The sequence below is a fragment of the Aquila chrysaetos genome, chromosome 13 (genome assembly GCF_900496995.4).
Source record: "Aquila chrysaetos chrysaetos chromosome 13, bAquChr1.4, whole genome shotgun sequence".
Taxonomy (NCBI): domain Eukaryota; kingdom Metazoa; phylum Chordata; class Aves; order Accipitriformes; family Accipitridae; genus Aquila; species Aquila chrysaetos.
In genome coordinates, this window is record NC_044016.1 from 8,194,577 (window position 1) to 8,213,490 (window position 18,914).

The window sequence follows — 18,914 nt, forward strand, 5'->3', positions numbered from 1 at the left end:
CTGCTTGCTTTGCGCACGCAGTACATCATCTCAGAGGCATTTATGGATGTTCCCCTTCCTTATGTCTTCTGACAACAAGAGACTGACTTTGGTCTCTCTACTTCTCTGGAGTTATACAGAAATAAGAAAAGTTAGTAAAATCCCTCTGAATTGAACAGATGACAACAGGATGTAAATTAGTCATATCTTAACAGACACTAATTCTCCATGATTACATAAACAGATTGGTTACCTACTGATGCTCTTAATTGGGGATTTAAAAGACAAATTACTATTTGCTTAGCATTTGAGAAAACACGTTCACCGATCTTTAAGTACACCTTAAAACTGGCATTCTGATTTTGATGTGCTTCATTACCTTGGTTAGGTGGGAAGATGATAGAGAAAATATTTTGATAGAAATGTTATGTCTACAGCCTTAATCCAATTTGCAAGTCCAGTCACACTGACCACAGCCACACTATTTAAAATAATAGGTAGTGCCAATCCTGTTTCTGCTCTGGTCACGAATAACTACTGCCATGGATTAAAGAGTCAAGAGGACTAGCAAAACTTTTTTCTTTCTAGAATATCAATGAGAGTCTCTTTAGGTGCTGACTGTAGCTTTGTAACCTTCTGAGCATGTGTGGATAAGCCCCTTGCTACATGAATAATTGTTAGGGAGAAAGATTATTCTGAGAGTGATAAGAGAAACTCAGTTATTTGTTTCCTGCTGATGGGGTGCTTCCTCCACAGGAAAAAAGGAAATAATTTAGAGATCAATGCAGAAACATGAAAGTGAAACTACAGATAACATTGTGTATCTGTGTGCATGTCTAAGATATACTTCTCCTAGTTTAGCTGAGCTACAATCTCCTCTCTTACTTTTTCTTTCATGCTTCTGAATGTGTAAAATAATAAAGTTAATGTGCTAGGGAAAGAATGGTAGTTCGCAGGCTCCAGTTTTGCAGAAACTTTTCAGATAGTACCACTACCCTGACCTCAGCTGGAAAGGGCTGTGTGGCTTACAAACAGCAAATTTCGTGGTTCTCAAAAAATCACTAAAGAGCACTGCTGAGACTCAGTGCTGAGCTCTTCTGTTCTTAAACCGTGGAAGAAAACCAAATGTAATGCCTGGCTGTAAAGCTTACTCTGGCACAGATGAGGTTGAGACTTCTCTCTGTGTAGGAAAATGTCTAATGACTGTTGACCAGGTATATTTATTTCAGAAAAATCTCAAACCCACACTATATAAATGTATTTGTTCAGGATCTGCTTTTTACTCAGTCTCAGCCTGCTTACATCTATGTAGAGAGGAATCTGCAATCACCCGTATTTTCATTTACTGTTCAGTTCATGACATCATCTAAGCTACTGCAGAAGACAGCTAGATTCAGCTTTTACAGATCTTTAACTATAAACACCTTTTAAGGTGATGGTTGATAGACAAGGAATGCCACTTTTTATCAAGACCATAGAAAACTGCCTCAGGTGTGATAAAAGAATTATTTGCCTGCAGAGACCTAGGATAATTTCTTATTACTGTTATTGCCCTTCAGGAAAGACAAAAGCAGATGCAAAGAAATGAAGCCTCTTGCCTAAGCTGAGATAAATCAATTGCCCTTAGAACCAAAACCTGCCCGGTGTCTCAGAAGTCTTGGCTAGACACATATATTAAGAGCAAAGATAAGACAAACAGCATGTGAAATTAGGAAACTTGTATAGACAGGGCAGATGCCACTGCCCCACTTTTGCAGAATCCCAACATCCCTAGGAAATGATCCAGGCATGCCTTCCCCTGCACTAGAAGGGCTTCTCTAGAGAAGTACATGGCAATAAGCTAGAATATCCAAACAAGACTAAAAGAACCCACCACTTGGAATAGGAAATTTTCCCTTGCTCCAGGGAGTTATGGTAATACCTGGAACCAGCATGATGTGGATGAATGTGGCTTGATCTAGTCTATAACAAGAGCCTCTGCTGACCCATGTCAAGCTGTCTTGCACTCCTGGCTCCTGCCACACCACTGTGGTTTGACAGCTCAGGCCTGCCTTCTGCTTGCACTCCAGTAATGATTTCATTACAAACATTTGTGGGTGGCAATTAGCACTCTAGCTGGCTGTTATGTTAGATGGCGTTTGTGTTAGGCTCTTCATAAACTTTTACATAAACCCAATGTTGTACACACAAACTTTAGGGAAGCATTTCCCCAGCTTCTTATGAATGCCTGGATAAAGACTGATGTTCTTTTCTCTTCTGGTGATGATCACAGACAGGTGACCTATGATAGCATGATTTTTTGTTTATTAACCACTCTTTATTATTCAGCATATTTTACTTCCCTCTTTAAAAGGAAACAAAGGGTGGGGGCGAAATCCAATGGAAATTGAACAAAAATCCTATGTAAACTAAGTTATTGGTCACAGATCAGAAACACATAGAAGGGAAGTTTGAGAACAGGCTGTAGCTTGAAAATTATTTATCCAAACAATTCCACAAGTACTCAGAAATCAGGCCAGGTTTGCAAAGAGTTTGCAAACTCAACAACTCAGTAAAAATTCACTGGATAAGATATTTGCAGTGAATGCTTTGACTACTGGAAGGTATCCAGCTAGATCCACAACACAGGCTAAATTTCTCAGCCCTTCAGCCACATTTATCAGCCCTAAATCCCCCAGACGGCAGTCTGAACTCATCCTCTGAGACGGTAAATTTGCTTTGCTGATGGTCAGGTTTTTCTCTCATTAAGGATCATGAAGACTAGGCATCCTTTCTTCTCTATGTATATATCTCTCCCTGATATTTCTCTCAGATCTGTGACATCAAAGTCTCATTGTAATGAATAAAGACATTGAAAAGATGAACTTCAAATACAGAAAATGAGGGGGTTTTTTTGCTTGACTGACAGCATGTTAGCAAAGTAGGAATGCTACAGTGTCTATGGATATGTCAGCTGCATTCTTAACAATACCAAAACCAAAAGAGAGGTCCCTTTTAAGCACCTCTCTGGAGAGTTCTAGCTTATGTGCTAAAAACACAGATATATAATATTCTACTGAGACAACCAATTATTTAAAAAATGTACTTCAGAGATATGAGTTATTTAAGAAATCCATCTTATTTGACTCTGTCACTGAATAAGCCTGTGAGATTTAATTATCTTGCTTTATGTAAAACTCGAAGTAGTATCTGAAAGTTGTCTGAAGATTTATTTGTGAACTAAGATCTCTTAAAATCTCTTGCTGACGTTTAAGAGCAGGAGAGAAATGGAACAAATGATTGACTGATACCCACTACAAGCAAACTTGCACTGCTGAAAAGCAATCACTTTACTTACTTCTCTCTGCTTTTGTTTTCAACCTTCTGAACACCAGAAAACTGTTTTAATCTTGTTCAGATTCAGTCACAAGTTAATTGTAACAAAGAATTCTTGGCCTCTAAATTTTCCAGTCTAAATATTCAATATTTGAATTCTCATTCATATTGATTTGTCATGACTAGACCAAAATTCAGTGGGGTACACATATGCTCCACGGCTGGGGGGGTGTAACTGGTAGAATCACAGTTGTAGTACAGGGTTTTTTTGGCAATGTTCCTCTATATTTACATACTTTTTTTTCTAAGACTATTTCAGCCTGTGAAATTATTTGCTGAAATATTCATGAAAAATGAACATAGATGGGAATAAGTACTGTTGCAGTGAATTAATGACAAAACATGAATATGCTCAGAAAAACTTGCATATTTTTTGCTTGGCCTTTATATCTCTAGAAGAATAATGTAAGATATTGAGCCCAGTAGCTGATGTGCTTTTTCATGGAACACTACGATCTGGATTCTGAGGTCAGGGAACTCGGGCAATACAAAAGAATGAGATTTGGCCACGCTTAGTTAGCACAGAATGTCCTTGTTGGAAGAAAAATTCTTTATGGACTATGCATGAATGCAGTAGTGACATTTGTAGGGTTACGAAAAAAATATGGCAAGTCCCCAGTTACTGCGCAGTCACCCAAGGCCACCGCGCGCTTCACGCCATGCAAGCCAGGGTGGCTCAAGGAGTCAATGGAAGTAACAATACCCCAGGACAGAAAACTGAACTATTAAATTCCCTCACTTTTCTTTCCATATTCTTTATCTCCCATTAGAGGTGGCTGTGAGGCTGTATTGAAACCAGGACCAGCGAGAGGGGGAGGCGGAAGGTTCTGTGGCAGCACTTTTTTCAGTTGTTTATATTATGATAGTGTCCTGAAGTCCCCCTTGACTTGGAGCTTTGCTGTGCTAGGTGATGTACAACTATAGAGACAGTGCTTGCCCTGAAGAACACCTAGTTCTCTATTTGTTCCACTTGGGCCACACACATCTTTCCCTCTTTGCTTTCAAAACTCCGCTTTCTGTTTGGACACCTTCTGTTCTCTAGCACAAGTCACGGATGCTTTTTTTTTTTTTTTTTTTGCTCCTGCCTGCTCTTCAGCTGTATCTTGTCTTCATTAAAACTAATTTAGTTAATTCTCCATTTTAAAACCAGGCTGTAGTGCCTGGTCCACGGTTGCTTAGCAACAGCTACCCTCCATGTGGAGATAACAGGCAGGCAGGGATGCCAGTCCAGTCTGGCCCAGGAAGGTGAGAAAAAAAGGAGCAAGACAGATTGTCCCCCTCTAGGCTTTGATGCTGCACATCGCACTGCTACACGCTGGCAGATAGGTCGGAGGGGCAGGGTTTGCTTTCATTTCCAGAACTGGTTTTTCACATTAAAAATACTGGCTCAGCACAGGACAGGAATCAAGTGCGCACGACAGAGTATGTTTTGAATACATATATACAGATCTAAAATATTCTATTATTAAGCATTAGGCATGGATTACAATTAATCAAATCCCAACGCTTACAACTTCACATAAGCCCGAAGTGTACCAAAGAGGTATGCGGGTAACTTTATTACACAGAAATTAGCAGACTAAGGGTTACAATCTCCAACCAGGAGGCATGGCATTTCCAAGATGGATGTGTAGGATTTATGGTATGCATCCCTTCTGTCCCAAGACTGCCTTCCAAAAATCCAGAGGAAACTGTGGGAAGAAAACTTCGGGGGTTTTCACCATCCTCTATAGGTATTTGTATGTGGGAATATATCTTGGCTCTCAGTTAAAACAGTGTTTAAACCACACCTTTAGGTGAAAATCAAGAAATGCAAAAGATAGGACTCTGAGTGCACAGCATCACTCACAAACATTCAACGATGGAAGAAAGGTCAGGTTACTTTAAAAATCTTAGTGCTTCAAAAATAAAAATCTGGAATATGAATTTAGGATTCAGATATCTAGAATTTGAGTGACAATATTCTTTTAATTGAAGGCCAGGATAGTAAACACATCTCTCCAGAAAGATTTGTGAATAAAATCTCAAGAGTAGTCAAGTCGAGACACTAGTCTTCATGCCTTCCACATTACCTCAAGTTGCAAAGCATGAATTTGGAGCAAGGCACAGCCAGAATTTTGTTAAGCCTTAAAGGCTGTTGTAGATAAATTTCAGCTGGAGCTGCCTGCAGTGGCCTGCCTAAATATGTAGAGAGGAAAAAAGGCTGCTTACATCCAGCCTTAACCCAACTCAGAACGATCAGAAGAGACATATTGTCTGGCCCTCCCTCCTATCCTGCTTTTGCTGTAAGTCAGAACATCTCATCTAGGGACAAAATGGAAGTAATTTCTTCAGTATACTGTTTTTCCTCCACAAACTCAGGTTTAGAATATATTTTTCTATATGCAAGAAATGTAATATATAGGAAAAGAGAAATATCAAGTGCATCTTTCCATTCTCAGTTCTTCAAATACAACCTTTACTAGATTTTACAAACTGTATGTAACAGCAGTAATGAATCTGCATGCTTCTAGCCCTGCCCCAGTTCTGCCTCATGCCCCTGTGGGAGCTTGGAACAAAGAATTCAATGCCTTGTCCACTGGATAGACAGAAAGGTCTGTTACAGATATCCCAAGACAGGTAACTTTGTGACATATAGCTCTTTTTATATCTTTCTATTTTTATATAAATATATTTTATATATATTTATATAAATTTGAATTTAGAAATTTATATAAAGATATAAATATGCAAATTGATGTTCAGAGGCGACAAACCACCGTAAGTTATACTGAAGCTTTAGGAATTGTGGATGTTTGGCCTATGTGAGACAGACATCAACTTACTCAGGCATCTAAGGATACAGTTCAATGCTTAGCTGTGATTAGACAGCAGCAAAAGGCTTGGTACAAGCACGAATGTTTGACTGGGATTCTCCATATTCTCTCTGTTCTCTGCATTTTATTCAACGCTGATTAATTCTTGCTCCCTCCCCATGAGTGCTAACTGCATTACTTGGAAGCCACTTATGCATGTGTTTGATAAGGTGATTGTTTGTATCAAGTTGACATTATGGTATAGATGTGTCTGCTATAACTATTACTAAATTGCTGGTTTCATTTTCACTTATTATCAAAGACCAAATGCAGGATTCTGCATATGATAGTATAATCACATTCATTTATGCCAACTAGCATGAGCGAACAACAGGTGGAGATCATCACTGATGATGAAGCAAGCAGAGTTTTACTCGCAGTACTCCACAGATCTGTGGATTGACCCTGAGTAAATCACTTCATCTTTCATTACCTTCATTTTCCCAAGTGATAATCCCTAACATCCGTAATTATGCATTTTCGTAAACTGCATTAAGGTCTCCAAATAACAGGACCTAGGTAAATGCAAAGTATTGTTGTTGCTGTAAATGTATTGTTAATTTTGGATGTTAAGCATTTATCTGAATAGCTTCAAGAACTTTGCTTAATATTTATGACAGAGGTTTTTCAGAGTGATTTTTTAAATAGCCTCCCATATAATTATAATGAATATTTAAAAATTAGTAACTATTGAAGAAAGTATAACAAACACACAAAAGGTAATTCAGTAGCCAAAGTGATAACATGGGTTCATCAGGCCTCAACCCTGTCTTGGAATATTATTTGCTGAATTATTCATTGCCTTATTTTATGCATTAATTGGTATCTTGGCGGTTTTGTAACTTGACTTCTTTGTGTGCAGCAAACCAGGCAGGGATATGACAGTGTCTTACACTGTTCATTAGTCTCTAAATAAGGAAATTTTCATAATGTGATGAAAATATCACTAAAGAGTGACAAACCAGGTTGTTAATTTAATTTCTTGCATACTCTTTATTCACTTGACATTACTAGCAACTGTGCATGTTACAGATCTAAAATGTCATTAAATATTTTTTCCCTACAGGCTTTACATGTTTAATTAGAGCATCTTCAAAGTCATTAGCCATTCGTCAATACCAGTTGCTTTCAACCTTTCCCACACTGTGACCTTATTTTTGAAGAACCTCCTCCCCATTGGTATACAGCATGTAATTTTATGCCCGTTCAGAAAAACAGGATTCAACAACTCTGTATTGAATAGGCATGGGATTATTCATCTGCTTAAATTCAAGTCTAACCTGTGTATTGCCTGAGAAGCCACAGATTTTAAATGTAAAAACTAAATGTCCCTGCTGTCGCTAAGGGAAAAACTGCTGGTGGGTCCTCATTACTGCAACAAAATAGAACAGCTGAAGACATTAAAAAGTTGTCAGAATAAGTTAAAACCAGTTTCTTTGAAAATCTGACAACAGATTTTCTAGAGTTTATAGCCTGTTACAGTCTGGGCCTTCAGGACAGTCCAAATGGGATTCCAGTTTGGAATGAAAGTTTTCTTAATAAAAATGTGTTCAGTCTTAGAAGGTGTTTAAAGACCACCCAAAGAACGTAGACCACAACCCAAACTTTCAGAATAACTTGTACTACTTGCTCAATCATTTCTGCTTTTAACAACTAAAGACACACATGCATAGTTATCTACCAAATAAAAGACATCTGTGTGAAAACAAGCAACCATATGGTAAAGTAGGATTCATTAGAAAAAAACTGTTAAGTCCTGGGGACAGGGCAATTTCTATTTCTTCAGGGCCCAGAAAACGTCGCCTGGTGTTCTTCTCACACATGCTTTTTTTCTGCCCTAAGGGGAGACTTTTGAGGCTGTGGATCAGCTGTCAACACTATACTGATGTCACTCCACAGCAAATCTCACTCATCATAATCACTACTGCCAGTGAGATGCCTCAGTGCTCAGAGGAATAGAAATTGCTTGACATTAAACCCAAACAAAAGTTTTCTATTTGCAAAAGCAATTCAGATTGAAAGAAACCCTGTCCTCGCTACCTGTTAAAGGTGTTCCCTATTCATCAAAGTAACATAGGTGTTTAGGGCCGTGTTTGTTCATCATTAGGCCTGGATGATGAAATTGCACCAGCGTCTCACAGCACCTTCCTTTAGACTCACGCCGGCTGGGACACGGTCTCGCCTTCCCTGCCAAGTACAGAGTCATTGTCATCAACGCGACTCTCACATGCCAATTACTGCCACTGACCGCACGATGAGTCGGCCCCGAGAAGACGACACAGGACTCGGCGGCCGTTCTTCCTCCTGGCTTTGCCAGGACGGGGCTTTGCCACAGCCGCTGCCCGGGCCGCGAGCAGAGCTACCGCCCGAGGGCCGCAGGCATACGGCAGCTCGTACCCCAGCCGCGCTGCTCCGCTCCCAGCGGCCCCAGCCAGCTGCAGGCTCAGGGGCCAGGGAAAAAACGGACACGTAGGCCGCGATTCCCCTCAGGAACGGCGGCGGGGAGGCAGCGCCCGCCACCGCCGATCCCGCCGCCTCATCCGCTGGGCCACTGTTTTTTGCCCGCAAGGAGCCACGTCGCTGCCCGGCGGACGAGGAGGAGGAGGAGGAGGAGGAGGAGCGCGATCCCGGCCCTGCCACCTCCACCGCTTCCCCCGCCCGAGGCGGACGCGGCGCCGCCAACGCCTGCCGGGGTCACGTGACAGCTCCCGCGGGAGGGGGGAGAGGTGCCTCTCCGGGCTGCGCATGCGCCCTGCGCAGGGCCGCGCGGCGCCGGTCGTGAGGGAAGTCGGCGACCGTTTCCGGGTTGGGCGGCGGCGGTAGCGGTACCATGTCGTGCGCCTTAGTTCCCTTCGGCTACTTCCAGGACCTGGAGGCGGCTCGCGACTTCCTGTGCCCGAACCGCCGTCAGGGCAGCGTCGCGACCGGCAAGGAGAGCGGTGAGTCCGCCCCGCGGTGTGGGGAAGCTGGGGGCCCGGTTCGGCCCGGCCCGGCCCGGCCCGGCCTGTTGGGGCGCGTGTGGGGGCGGCGGCGGCGAGGGCTGCTCCCCGCGGCCCCCTCGGGGCTCCGTGCGCCCCTGCCCCCTGTTCGCAGCCGGGGCTGCCTGACGGCGAGGCCGGGGGTGCCGGCTGAGCTCGTCACCGCTCTCCTCACCGTCCCTGTCCGCTCAAGAGTGCGCCGGGGGCGTGTAGGGGGTAACCGCGGGTGGCTGAGTGCTCGGCATCGTTACCGTCGTGATAAAGGGCCGTACAGGGTGGTTCTCCTGCTGCAGGTGCCACGTCTTGCCCCGCAAGTTCAGATTCTCCTGGTGTCCGGAAGTTTCGGGTGCTCAGCTGTGCTCAGGTGTCGGTCCGTATCCTGTAGTGCGTAGGTGAAGCTCTTTGGCCACAGACCCTGTGTGCCGCTAACTTCGAGATGAAAGTTTGTAATTTTCTCGCTGAGAGTGCGGTTGTCTGAAAGCGTGCCAGTAAAGTTAACAAACGTCGTGCGTGCAGGGTTGTCTAATAATGCCAAACGTGCTTAAAGTATACTAAAGGTTTAGTTTGGCATCTTAAATAAAAAGACAGTCAATCTTACAGCAACTACAGTCCGAAGCTGTGGACCAGATTTCTGTTGCGTCGGGCAATGCACGGCAAAAGTTGAGCTGTCTCGCACAGAATCCGTGTACTCAACAGAGAAGAAGGACCAGGATAGACGGTACAGGGAAACGAAACAGTGGCCTGTATGTTGCTGGTGCTGTAATGTGTTAACTATATGTGGCTGATGTTTTGTCTTTCTGGCAACAGCATGGAAGGAAAGTGTTTGAAGAAGTTAATGAGGATGCTTGTAAAGCCCTCTCAACTGTAAACAGAGCTAGGAGAGAAAGCAGTATGGTGCTTTTTTAAAAAGTTTAAAAGGTCTGTGGGGGAATAAAGAGGGGGGAGATTATAGGATGGTTTGTGTTGGAAGGGACCTTTAAAGTCCATCTAGTCCAACGCCCCTGCTATGGGCAGGGACATCTTTCACTAGATCAGGTTGCTCAAAGCCCTGTCCAAAGTGACCTTGAACGCTGGCACTGATGGGATGTCCGTAACTTGTCTGGGCAACTTGTTCCAGTTCTCGCCACCTTCATTGTAAAAAATTTCTTCCTTATAGCCAATGTAAAGCTACCCTCTGTCAGTTTAAAGCTGTTGGCCCTTGTCCTGTCACTGCACGTCCTGGTAAAAAGGTGACACAACAATTGTGAAAAAGTTTTAATAGTACACTATATGTTCAGCTAGTTAACTTTACCACTAAAACTTCTGTATGCACGTTGTTGTATTTTATTATTGCCTTTTCTTGTGTTCAAGATTGACTTTAATTTACTTGTTGAAATGCACTTGGAAGAAAGTAATTCTGGAAGACTTTTATACAGTCAGTCTTCATTGTCCAAAACTTTTGGTAGAAAACAGTTATGTGCTGGTACTAGTGCTTGTTGTTTGACTGTAATAATGCTCTGAAAAATGCATACAGATTCCATATGGCTTTTGTTTTGGTGTCATCTGTATCTAAAGGAGGGATTCTGGAACCAGTAGGGTCCTGTTAGTGCCTCTTGAATACTGAAGAGAAAAGCAAAAGATTGTAATGTGTTTGTGTTTCTAAAAGTATTTCTGAAAGAAATTAAAATATTTCTCGTATTTGGTGGTACATGTGAGAGAAGTTCGTATAAAATAACTTTTGGATACTTCTGTTGGAGTGGATTTATCAAACGGCAGCTGTAAAGAGAGGAAACATTTAGTATGTTGTAAAACTACAAAAATGATAGAAGCAAAGGTGTATGTTCTAAAAATGTGCTGTTCTTCCATTTTAATGAGTTGGCTGTATTCTGGACTGTTTTTATATTTGCTCATTCAGTCATTGAGGCAGAGTGTCAGAATTCAGAATGAAGTATTTCTCAAAATATTGCTTATTTAGATTCTTTGAAATCTTTTGCGTTTGTTCCTGTGATTTTTTGATACCACAGCTGTTTTCATGGTTCAGGATAAATGAGCATAATTGTAAGCAAGTGAGAGTTCCCAAAGTGACTTTTAAATAAGATTATAATTAGTCACTTTGAATGCACTAAGGATTTCTGCTTCATCTTTGACAGGGAGACAGACTGTTAACAATATGCTGAAGGATTTTAAGTTAGAAATAAGTAAATTGTGGAGGTATCCCAAGTTAGAAAAAGTGGGTTCGGCTGTGTGGAACAGGAGATTCTTTTCCCATTGGGCTTGTTCCTCCAAGTCTGCTGCTACTTTGTGGCATAACCAACTGAATAGCTAAGCTGCAGGGTTGTTTTGAAACTCAGGTTGAGATGGTATAGGTCCTGCAGCTACTGCTAATCTCTTGGTCTTGCACCCACGGTTTTTGCTCTGGCTGGAAATAACTTATTTCAGTTTTTCAGTCTCTGTTCCTTTATTTTTTCTGCATACATACTAATTCATTCACTTTTCTTAGTAAGCAACTGACTTGTTGCATGACAGTCCAAAATTACTCCCTTTTCTCTTTGATGATTGTTGTGTACCTTGACTTTTACATTGTCCACATGGAAGAACTCTTTGCTGTAAATAAAGTATTAGTGAAGAAGTGTGAGAACATAAAACAAATCTCTGCTTCTTATGTTGTGCACTAAGGAAAGAAAAAAAATTTTGTCCAAGCAAGTTTTTGTTGGGCTTTTTTTTTTTTTAAAGTGCATTTTGCACTCTTATGGCACAAAAGCCATGGCAAATATTTTTAACTAAGCAAGATACAAATAAATGGTTTTTATCAGGGAATGCTTTAGTGAAAACTGTTGCATTGGCAGAATGCACTGTTTTAAAACAGTAGTTGCATAAAGTTGTATATTTAGAAATGTGAATTTTAGTCTGCTTTTATATTTTTACTCTTCAGGGGAAAAAAAGCTAAAGAGTAGTTTGTTTTTACTGGTAAGTTCAACAAAGAAAGTATGTTCATTTGCTATCAAATACAGCTTTTGTACTAAACTTAAGCTATGTTTATTCACATATAAACAGTTACATAAATATTAATAAGCACATGTCAAAGTTCTAAGTATTTTTTACTTTAAACTGGAGAACCAGCACCTTTTATTTACTATTTTTTTCTTGTGTGTGTGTTTGGTTTTTTTTTTTTTAAGTTAAACTGCATTTGTATGGAAATTCTTTCACCAATATTTAAAGGTTATAGTGCTGGCTACCTTAGGAAAACAAATGTTTGTAAAATATTTTTATTTAACAAAGAGTGTTTCAATGAACAAATTGATTACTTTTTTTTTTTGAGTCATAACTTGATGTTTTAGGTGCTTAGTAGAATTTTAAAAAGCTCCTGTCAGATATTGGATATCAAATGTTTTTGAAAAGGTGCCTCCAGGATCTTCAGTGTGTGGGGTTTAAGGGTTTTGTTAGAAGCTGTAGGTCATGTCTTTTCTGGTTTCTTAGTTATAGATCAAAGCAGTTTTTTCTGCTCTTTTAGCTTTGGCCATATTTTAATTCTAACCAAAATAACCAAAATATCTTTTGTGAGTGTATTGGCTGTACTAAAATCTCAGGTGATTAATGTAAAAGCATGTTTGTAGATAGGTTTTAAGTGAAAAGAATTTGCTTGTTTCTGAAAATGCAAGCAGTATACATTTCTAAATCACTATGTGATACTGTGACTGTTATTAAAGTTCAAAGTTAGGTGTCTTTAGTATGAATAAAAAAGCTGTACCTTCTTACCTAGTCATAGTTGACATAGCAGCGTATTTAATTTATTTATAATAAGTTAATCTAGGTTGTCAGTTTCAAATTTAATTTGAAAAGGTTTATTGAAGTGCTACTTATATTAAAAATACAGATGTAGGTAACTGAGTTTAAAAAAAAAACCAAATCTGCACTTTTATTCTAAGGGAATGTGATTTTTTTTTTTTTTTTCCTTCCTTTGTATAGGTAAATGTTTAAACACATTCAACAGTGGAAAAAGATGATGGAAAGCATCCTATCAACTACAACTTCACTTAATCTTTTCCTGTAGCCCAACAGTTTGTCTAGTTTGTGTAAAGGATATACTTGTCTGGTAAACTGGGGAGGAAAAGAAAAAGTGTCCTCTTCCTTTGAACCTTGTGTAAAGTCAGTTCTGCAGGTGCCTGTTTCCTGCTAGGTCAGGAAACAGTGGAAGGAAGGGTTCATGTTGTTCTTGCTTGCATTATGCAGTCATATGTTAAGATTGCTGATAGTGCAATGCTGAAATAACTTAAGTAAAGCTTATAGACTGTTTGAGGTGACCATTGTTCTGCCATGAAGCAATATATAGCTACTTTTTAAATTGTAGATGCTAGAATAAAAGGTGTTGGGGTGGATCTTGCCTTACATGGCTTAAAAACGATATTGTGGAGTAAGCTGGTTAAAGATGCTTCATATGGAGTTGCCATACCTTTATTCTCTAGGGAAAAAAAAGGGTTTCAACGTTTTTCATATTTTAATGAACAGGACTAATAAAGCATGAGGATTTAAGATTCTTGGGAAAAGTTAATGTTAATAATGAGGCACAAATCCTCTGTGGAGCCTGAGCGTAGTGGTATCTAAGTGGCTTTGAAAACTGCTGCTTCAAATGTGCAAATACTGGGAATAGAAAGTATTTGCATTACTTTTAATTTGGCAGCGTGCTGTGTTGAAGATGTTTTGGGATGTGTGTTGGCTAGATCAAAAAACAGCTGTAACTGTTAACTCCGTTATACAACTGTCTATAAGGCGTACACGTGAATGAAAAAATCCATCTTATTTGCAAAATGTGATAAAGCTTCACAGGCATAACAGAATTTTAGCATTAAGAAATTAATGGATATTTAACTGAAAGGAGCAGAAAATTGAGCAATAAAGACACATAACATTTTCTACAGTCTTTATAATTTGAGGAATTTAACCACAATTTATTTAAATTGATAGCTCTCTGTTCTTCAAGTAGACTCTGAGCTTGAACTGTGTGTTTTAAAATATTTGATAGGCTTGATGATAGCAGTTCAGTGACATAGCTGGGTAGGACTGCTGCTAGCTGAACTTCGGGGGCATTAAGATGAAATTAAAAAAATGAGTACTTTCCTGGTGTGCAGATATTTTTAGTTCCCAAGTGTGTTTATCTCCCATTACCTAAATGAAGTTAATAAGAAGAAAAAAATAAACCCAAGCTTGTCCTTGGGAGTTAGCAAGCAATGATACCTGCATCTATGATAGTGAGCTGGTCGCTTCAGAGTGGTGTGTGGCACAGCACACAGCTTTGAGATGCTGCTGCTTATTCAGGGGGAAGAAAAAAATCAGCCCCCTGATTTGGGGGGGTTTCTCAGAGCTATGAGGTGTCACTTTACTGCTTCTTTTTACGGTAGGAATCATGGCTTAAGCCTGGCAGAGAAACTCTTCTCCAAAATCCAGCCCTGTTACATTGACAGCACCCTGAAAAGTGTTCTTCAGCCTGGTTGCTCTAAATAACATCTTTGGAGTTGTGCATGCACAGTTTGCTTTATCTGGATCAGCTAATTTAATTCAGAAATACAGAATGCCAGGCTTTTTATTTCAGAGTTGCAAACAAGGTTACAAAGAGAAAAAAAATACATTACAAAATCAAATTGTAGATTGCATTTAGCAGTAGGGTTGTTCTTAACTGTTTCTGTATCCCTCTTACTGAATTTGGTATATTCCTATTGAAGAGTCTTCTGACAAGCTCTTTTGTATTGCCTCTTTAATCAGATCCTCCCTCTCCAGATTGCATTATATATATTTAAGATGCCTTTCTTTCAGTTTTTATGTAAAATATCATAAAAATATGCACTCTACCTGAACTGTGTTACATCTGTAATTGTTAATACATTCTGAGATATGGGGAAGACTAAATGACATGCTCTCAACACATGACAGGGTGGTGTCAGAGTACTTTGTCCAAATTATCTTGGCACCCGAGTTTTTTGCTGCTTTAGCACCTCCTTTACTGGATAACTTCTTTCTTGCTATAACTTAAGCTGTCACTTACACCTGAAAGAAAGCTGAATTTCTATGTCTCGTATGCAGTCTGTTTCATTTGTTTCCTGTGCTATATAGCATCACAAAGCTTCCCCTGCACCCCCCCCCCCATGGTACCTCAAACTTTGTTGTTGGAGTTGTTACAACTGTAAGCCATGGAAATTCACAGCAATTCTTTAAAGAATCTGTGTAGTATCTGGACTATATTTAACTTAGTCATCTTTTATTCTGTGGAAAGCAATTGTGACCATCTAAAGGAAGAGAAATTGCTCAAGTGGCTCTTTTTCAGATTAGCGAGCTAACTTAGTTTGAGTGTCATCTCCTCCCCCCCCCCCCCCCCCCCACTTTTGGATGTCTGAAGTGATAAGAGAAAGTAAATGTAATACTATTCTCAAAAGGGGCTTCCTAGTAATGCTGTCGAAACAACCTAATATATTTGTCAGTCCCCATGTTGGAGGAGCTTTGGGAATAAATGGCCTATGATTACTGAACAGCAAGAAGATTCTAAACTATTTCTAAAATTCCTTGGCCTGAAGAGAAAAGAAACTGCTTCTATTTCTTCACTAATTATGCAATCCAATGGTATCGGAATTGCAGTAAATATACATAGAAAAAATTTAAACTCTTGCACTTAAGTAATAGGGCAAGAAATGATTGCTTATTAGTTTTATAAGATCTTAAAGCATGAATGGGAAACAAGCTGGAAGAACATAAACCCAACGGACAACACACATGCAATTAAGTGTCGTGGTTTAACCCTGGTAGGCAGCTAATACCACACAGCCGCTTGCTCATTTCCCCCTACAGTGGGATGGGGAAGAGAATCGGAAGGGTAAAAGTGAGAAAAGTTGTGGGTTGAGATAAAGACAGATTAATAGGTAAAGTAAAAGCTCTGCATGCAAGCAAAGCAAAATAATGAATTAATTTACCACTTCCCATCAGAAGGCAGGTGTGCAGCCATCTCCAGAAAAGCAGGGCTCCATCATGTGTAACAGCTGCTTCGGAAAACAAATGCCATAACTCTGAATGTCACCCCCTCCCTCCTCCTTCTCTCCCCCAGATTTTATTGCTGGGCATGACATCATATGGTATGGGATGTCAGTTAGGGTCAGCTGTCCCAGCTATGTCCCCTTCCCAATTTCTTGCACACCCCCAGCCCGCTTGCTGCAGGCCAGTGTAAGAAACAGAAAAGGCCTTGATGCTGTATAATCACTGCTCAGCAAGAGCTAAAATATTGGTGTGTTTGTGTCATCGCAAATCCAGAACATAGTACCATACCACCTACTATGAAGAAAATTAACTCTATGCCAGGCAAAACCAGTACATTAAGATATGAAACAAATTGATGCATGACTTGATTTTATTTATAATTTTTGTATGTACAAAGAATGTACATATTAGTCTTTTGGCTGATGCAGTTTGATATTTTATGGCTAATAATCTAAAACCTGTTGAGGACAGATTACTAGCTTGTGCATGAGTTGATATTTTTCTTACCTATTAAAAGAAATAGTCTATGAACATAAACTTGCTTGTTTTAAAGCTATATATCACTGTAGGGTAGGGGTAGTTTGACCTTTGTGGCTTTGGGGGTCCAGTTTTCAACACATGCTCTCCCACTTGGGCAAACATAGACTCTTCTGGGCAAGCCCATGCCAAGCATGTCCTCTGGTAACCTGCTGCATAGAGCTGGAACGTAGATGCGAGGGCAGGAGGGAATGGCTTCTGCTGCCTGCCCCAGGTCATCATGCTGCTCTGGAAGGGAGGACAGTGGCAGTTTTCTGGGCTCAGAGTTAGATTCTGCAATTTGGGGAGGAAGTCTTAGATGGAGTAAAAACATCTTTCGTATTGAATTTGACCTGTTAAATGCCAATTAGACCTCATCGGTCTAGATCTGTTGCTGAAGTTTCTCCTCTGTTCTTGTCTTTCAAACAAAACATGCTTATCAGTAGAACTTGTTCTTTTGGGTATTAAGTTAATGATAAATATGGTTGAAATGAATTCTCTTATACGTTAAAACCAATGCTGTGCATGTGCAGCATTTAAAGCAGCTCTCAAGTTTCAAATGTGCTGATGATGGAGTTTTAATGCTATATGCTTCAAATTAAAGAATTAAGTGGTTCTTGTAGACCCAGTAGATGAACTTTTATTTTTGCTATCTCCCCAGTAAAACAAAATCTGGAATACTGCTGCTGCTTTATCAAAGTAGGGAGAACTGTTTACCAGGCATCTACTACTAGATAGAGATGAGTGGAAATGCAGATTTGCACAGGAAAGCTTGATTTTTCCCAACAGTGGACTGGAAGAAACAAACATGTTGCAAGTCAAGAACTGTTTAGGGCTTGTTTAGGTATTGGTTACTAAATAATGTCTTACATTCCACAGTTGCTAGTTCTGATCTGTAATGTTACTAAAAGAAATGGTGGGGTATTTCTTAAAATCTTCATTGTAAACAGAACTTGGATCCTATGTCATCTCTCACTTGACCAACCTTATGAGGTACTGGTGCATGGGAAAGTATCTGCAAGCTGACAGCTGCTGTGCCATGTTTTGTAGTTCATTGGCACAGGTGAATAACAGTGTGCTTTGAGTTTAAGTATGACAGGTGTATCCCTCTGTTGCTTCTCTGTCTATTGTTTCAGAGATTAGTTGTCTATTGTTTAATACCTTGCTTCAGTAGCCATTGCACAGGTGAAGTGTCTGAATAATATGGATAAGGAAAAAATTTTATTTTTAATTTCTTTTTAAAAAAAAATTAGTGTATGGAAGCAAGGAAAGAATGCATGCAGGGGCTCGAGAAATACATATGATTAGCGCATGCAGGGGCAGTCTATACAATGTGGAGGATGGATATGAAGGAGCAAACTTGTAAACCCTTGTAAGGTGGAGGAGAGGCTGGCTTTGCAGAGCAGGTCACAGTTCTGAAAGATCTCTGCAGCTTCATCAGTGGGATAGTGCATCACCATTACCTCATTTTTCCATTCTTTTTTGATTGATCTAGCTTCATCCAAGGAAGATGACAACAACCATGAAAATGTAGCTATTTGCAAAGAGGCAGCAAGAATCCTCACAGTTGAAGTTTTATGTTGGGTGTTCAGTCTCAGAATTGAGGTGGCTGATGCTTCTTGGAAAGGTTGGTCTGCTCTGAGCTGTAGGGAAGGCATTGGCCTTGACTATGTTTCTTGGGTATGGTTATGTTTCTCTCTGGACTGTGGCACACTGACAGATTTCTTTCCTCCATGAATTTTATAGGAAGGAGGTTTTGTTGCCTTTTGAGATAATATGTGTAAACAGAAGTAGAATTTTCTTAGCTATCTTAAACTAAACATTGAAGTTAGTTACTGTTTTCTTCTTGTGGTTTATATTCAACAGTATTTGCCATAATTCTCTTTTATATATTTGTACACCAGAAAATTCTCAACCTCAAATACAAGATGGGACTGTAACCCTTGGAAGCTTGTTGCTTATATAGTTATGCCTGAAATAACTGTGCAGTCAGATCTGTATTGATGATGATGCAGTTAAACTGGCTGACTCGCCCATTTTGTAGATGGTACAGACCTTTCAGTTTTAACAAAAGCTGTTCATGGAGTGGGCATTTTGTCTTCTACAGTCTGGTGAAATACCTTCTCAACAGCATTGGTAGAAAGTTTCTTGCGTAAGTTAAAAATTTCTTTTTAAAGGTTGTCTTCATTAGCCATACAAAAGTTTAAAAATCTGC

At 40.0% G+C, this 18,914-nt stretch overlaps 1 protein-coding gene across 5 annotated transcripts in view; it reads left to right on the top strand.

Moving 5' to 3' along the window:
- Positions 1 to 8,965: 8,965 nt before the first annotated feature.
- Positions 8,966 to 18,914, top strand: part of RAB3GAP2 (RAB3 GTPase activating non-catalytic protein subunit 2) — a 50,709-nt gene continuing 40,760 nt past the window's right edge. For 3 of the 5 annotated variants that reach the window (XM_030034977.2, XM_030034979.2, XM_030034978.2), the window contains exon 1: positions 8,966 to 9,148. In XM_030034977.2, the coding sequence (XP_029890837.1) occupies positions 9,040 to 9,148 (109 nt within the window). In that variant the 5' untranslated portion in view covers positions 8,966 to 9,039. The remainder of the gene's footprint in view (positions 9,149 to 18,914) is intronic. The other 2 variants (XM_030034980.2, XM_030034981.2) reach the window with 1 other exon arrangement.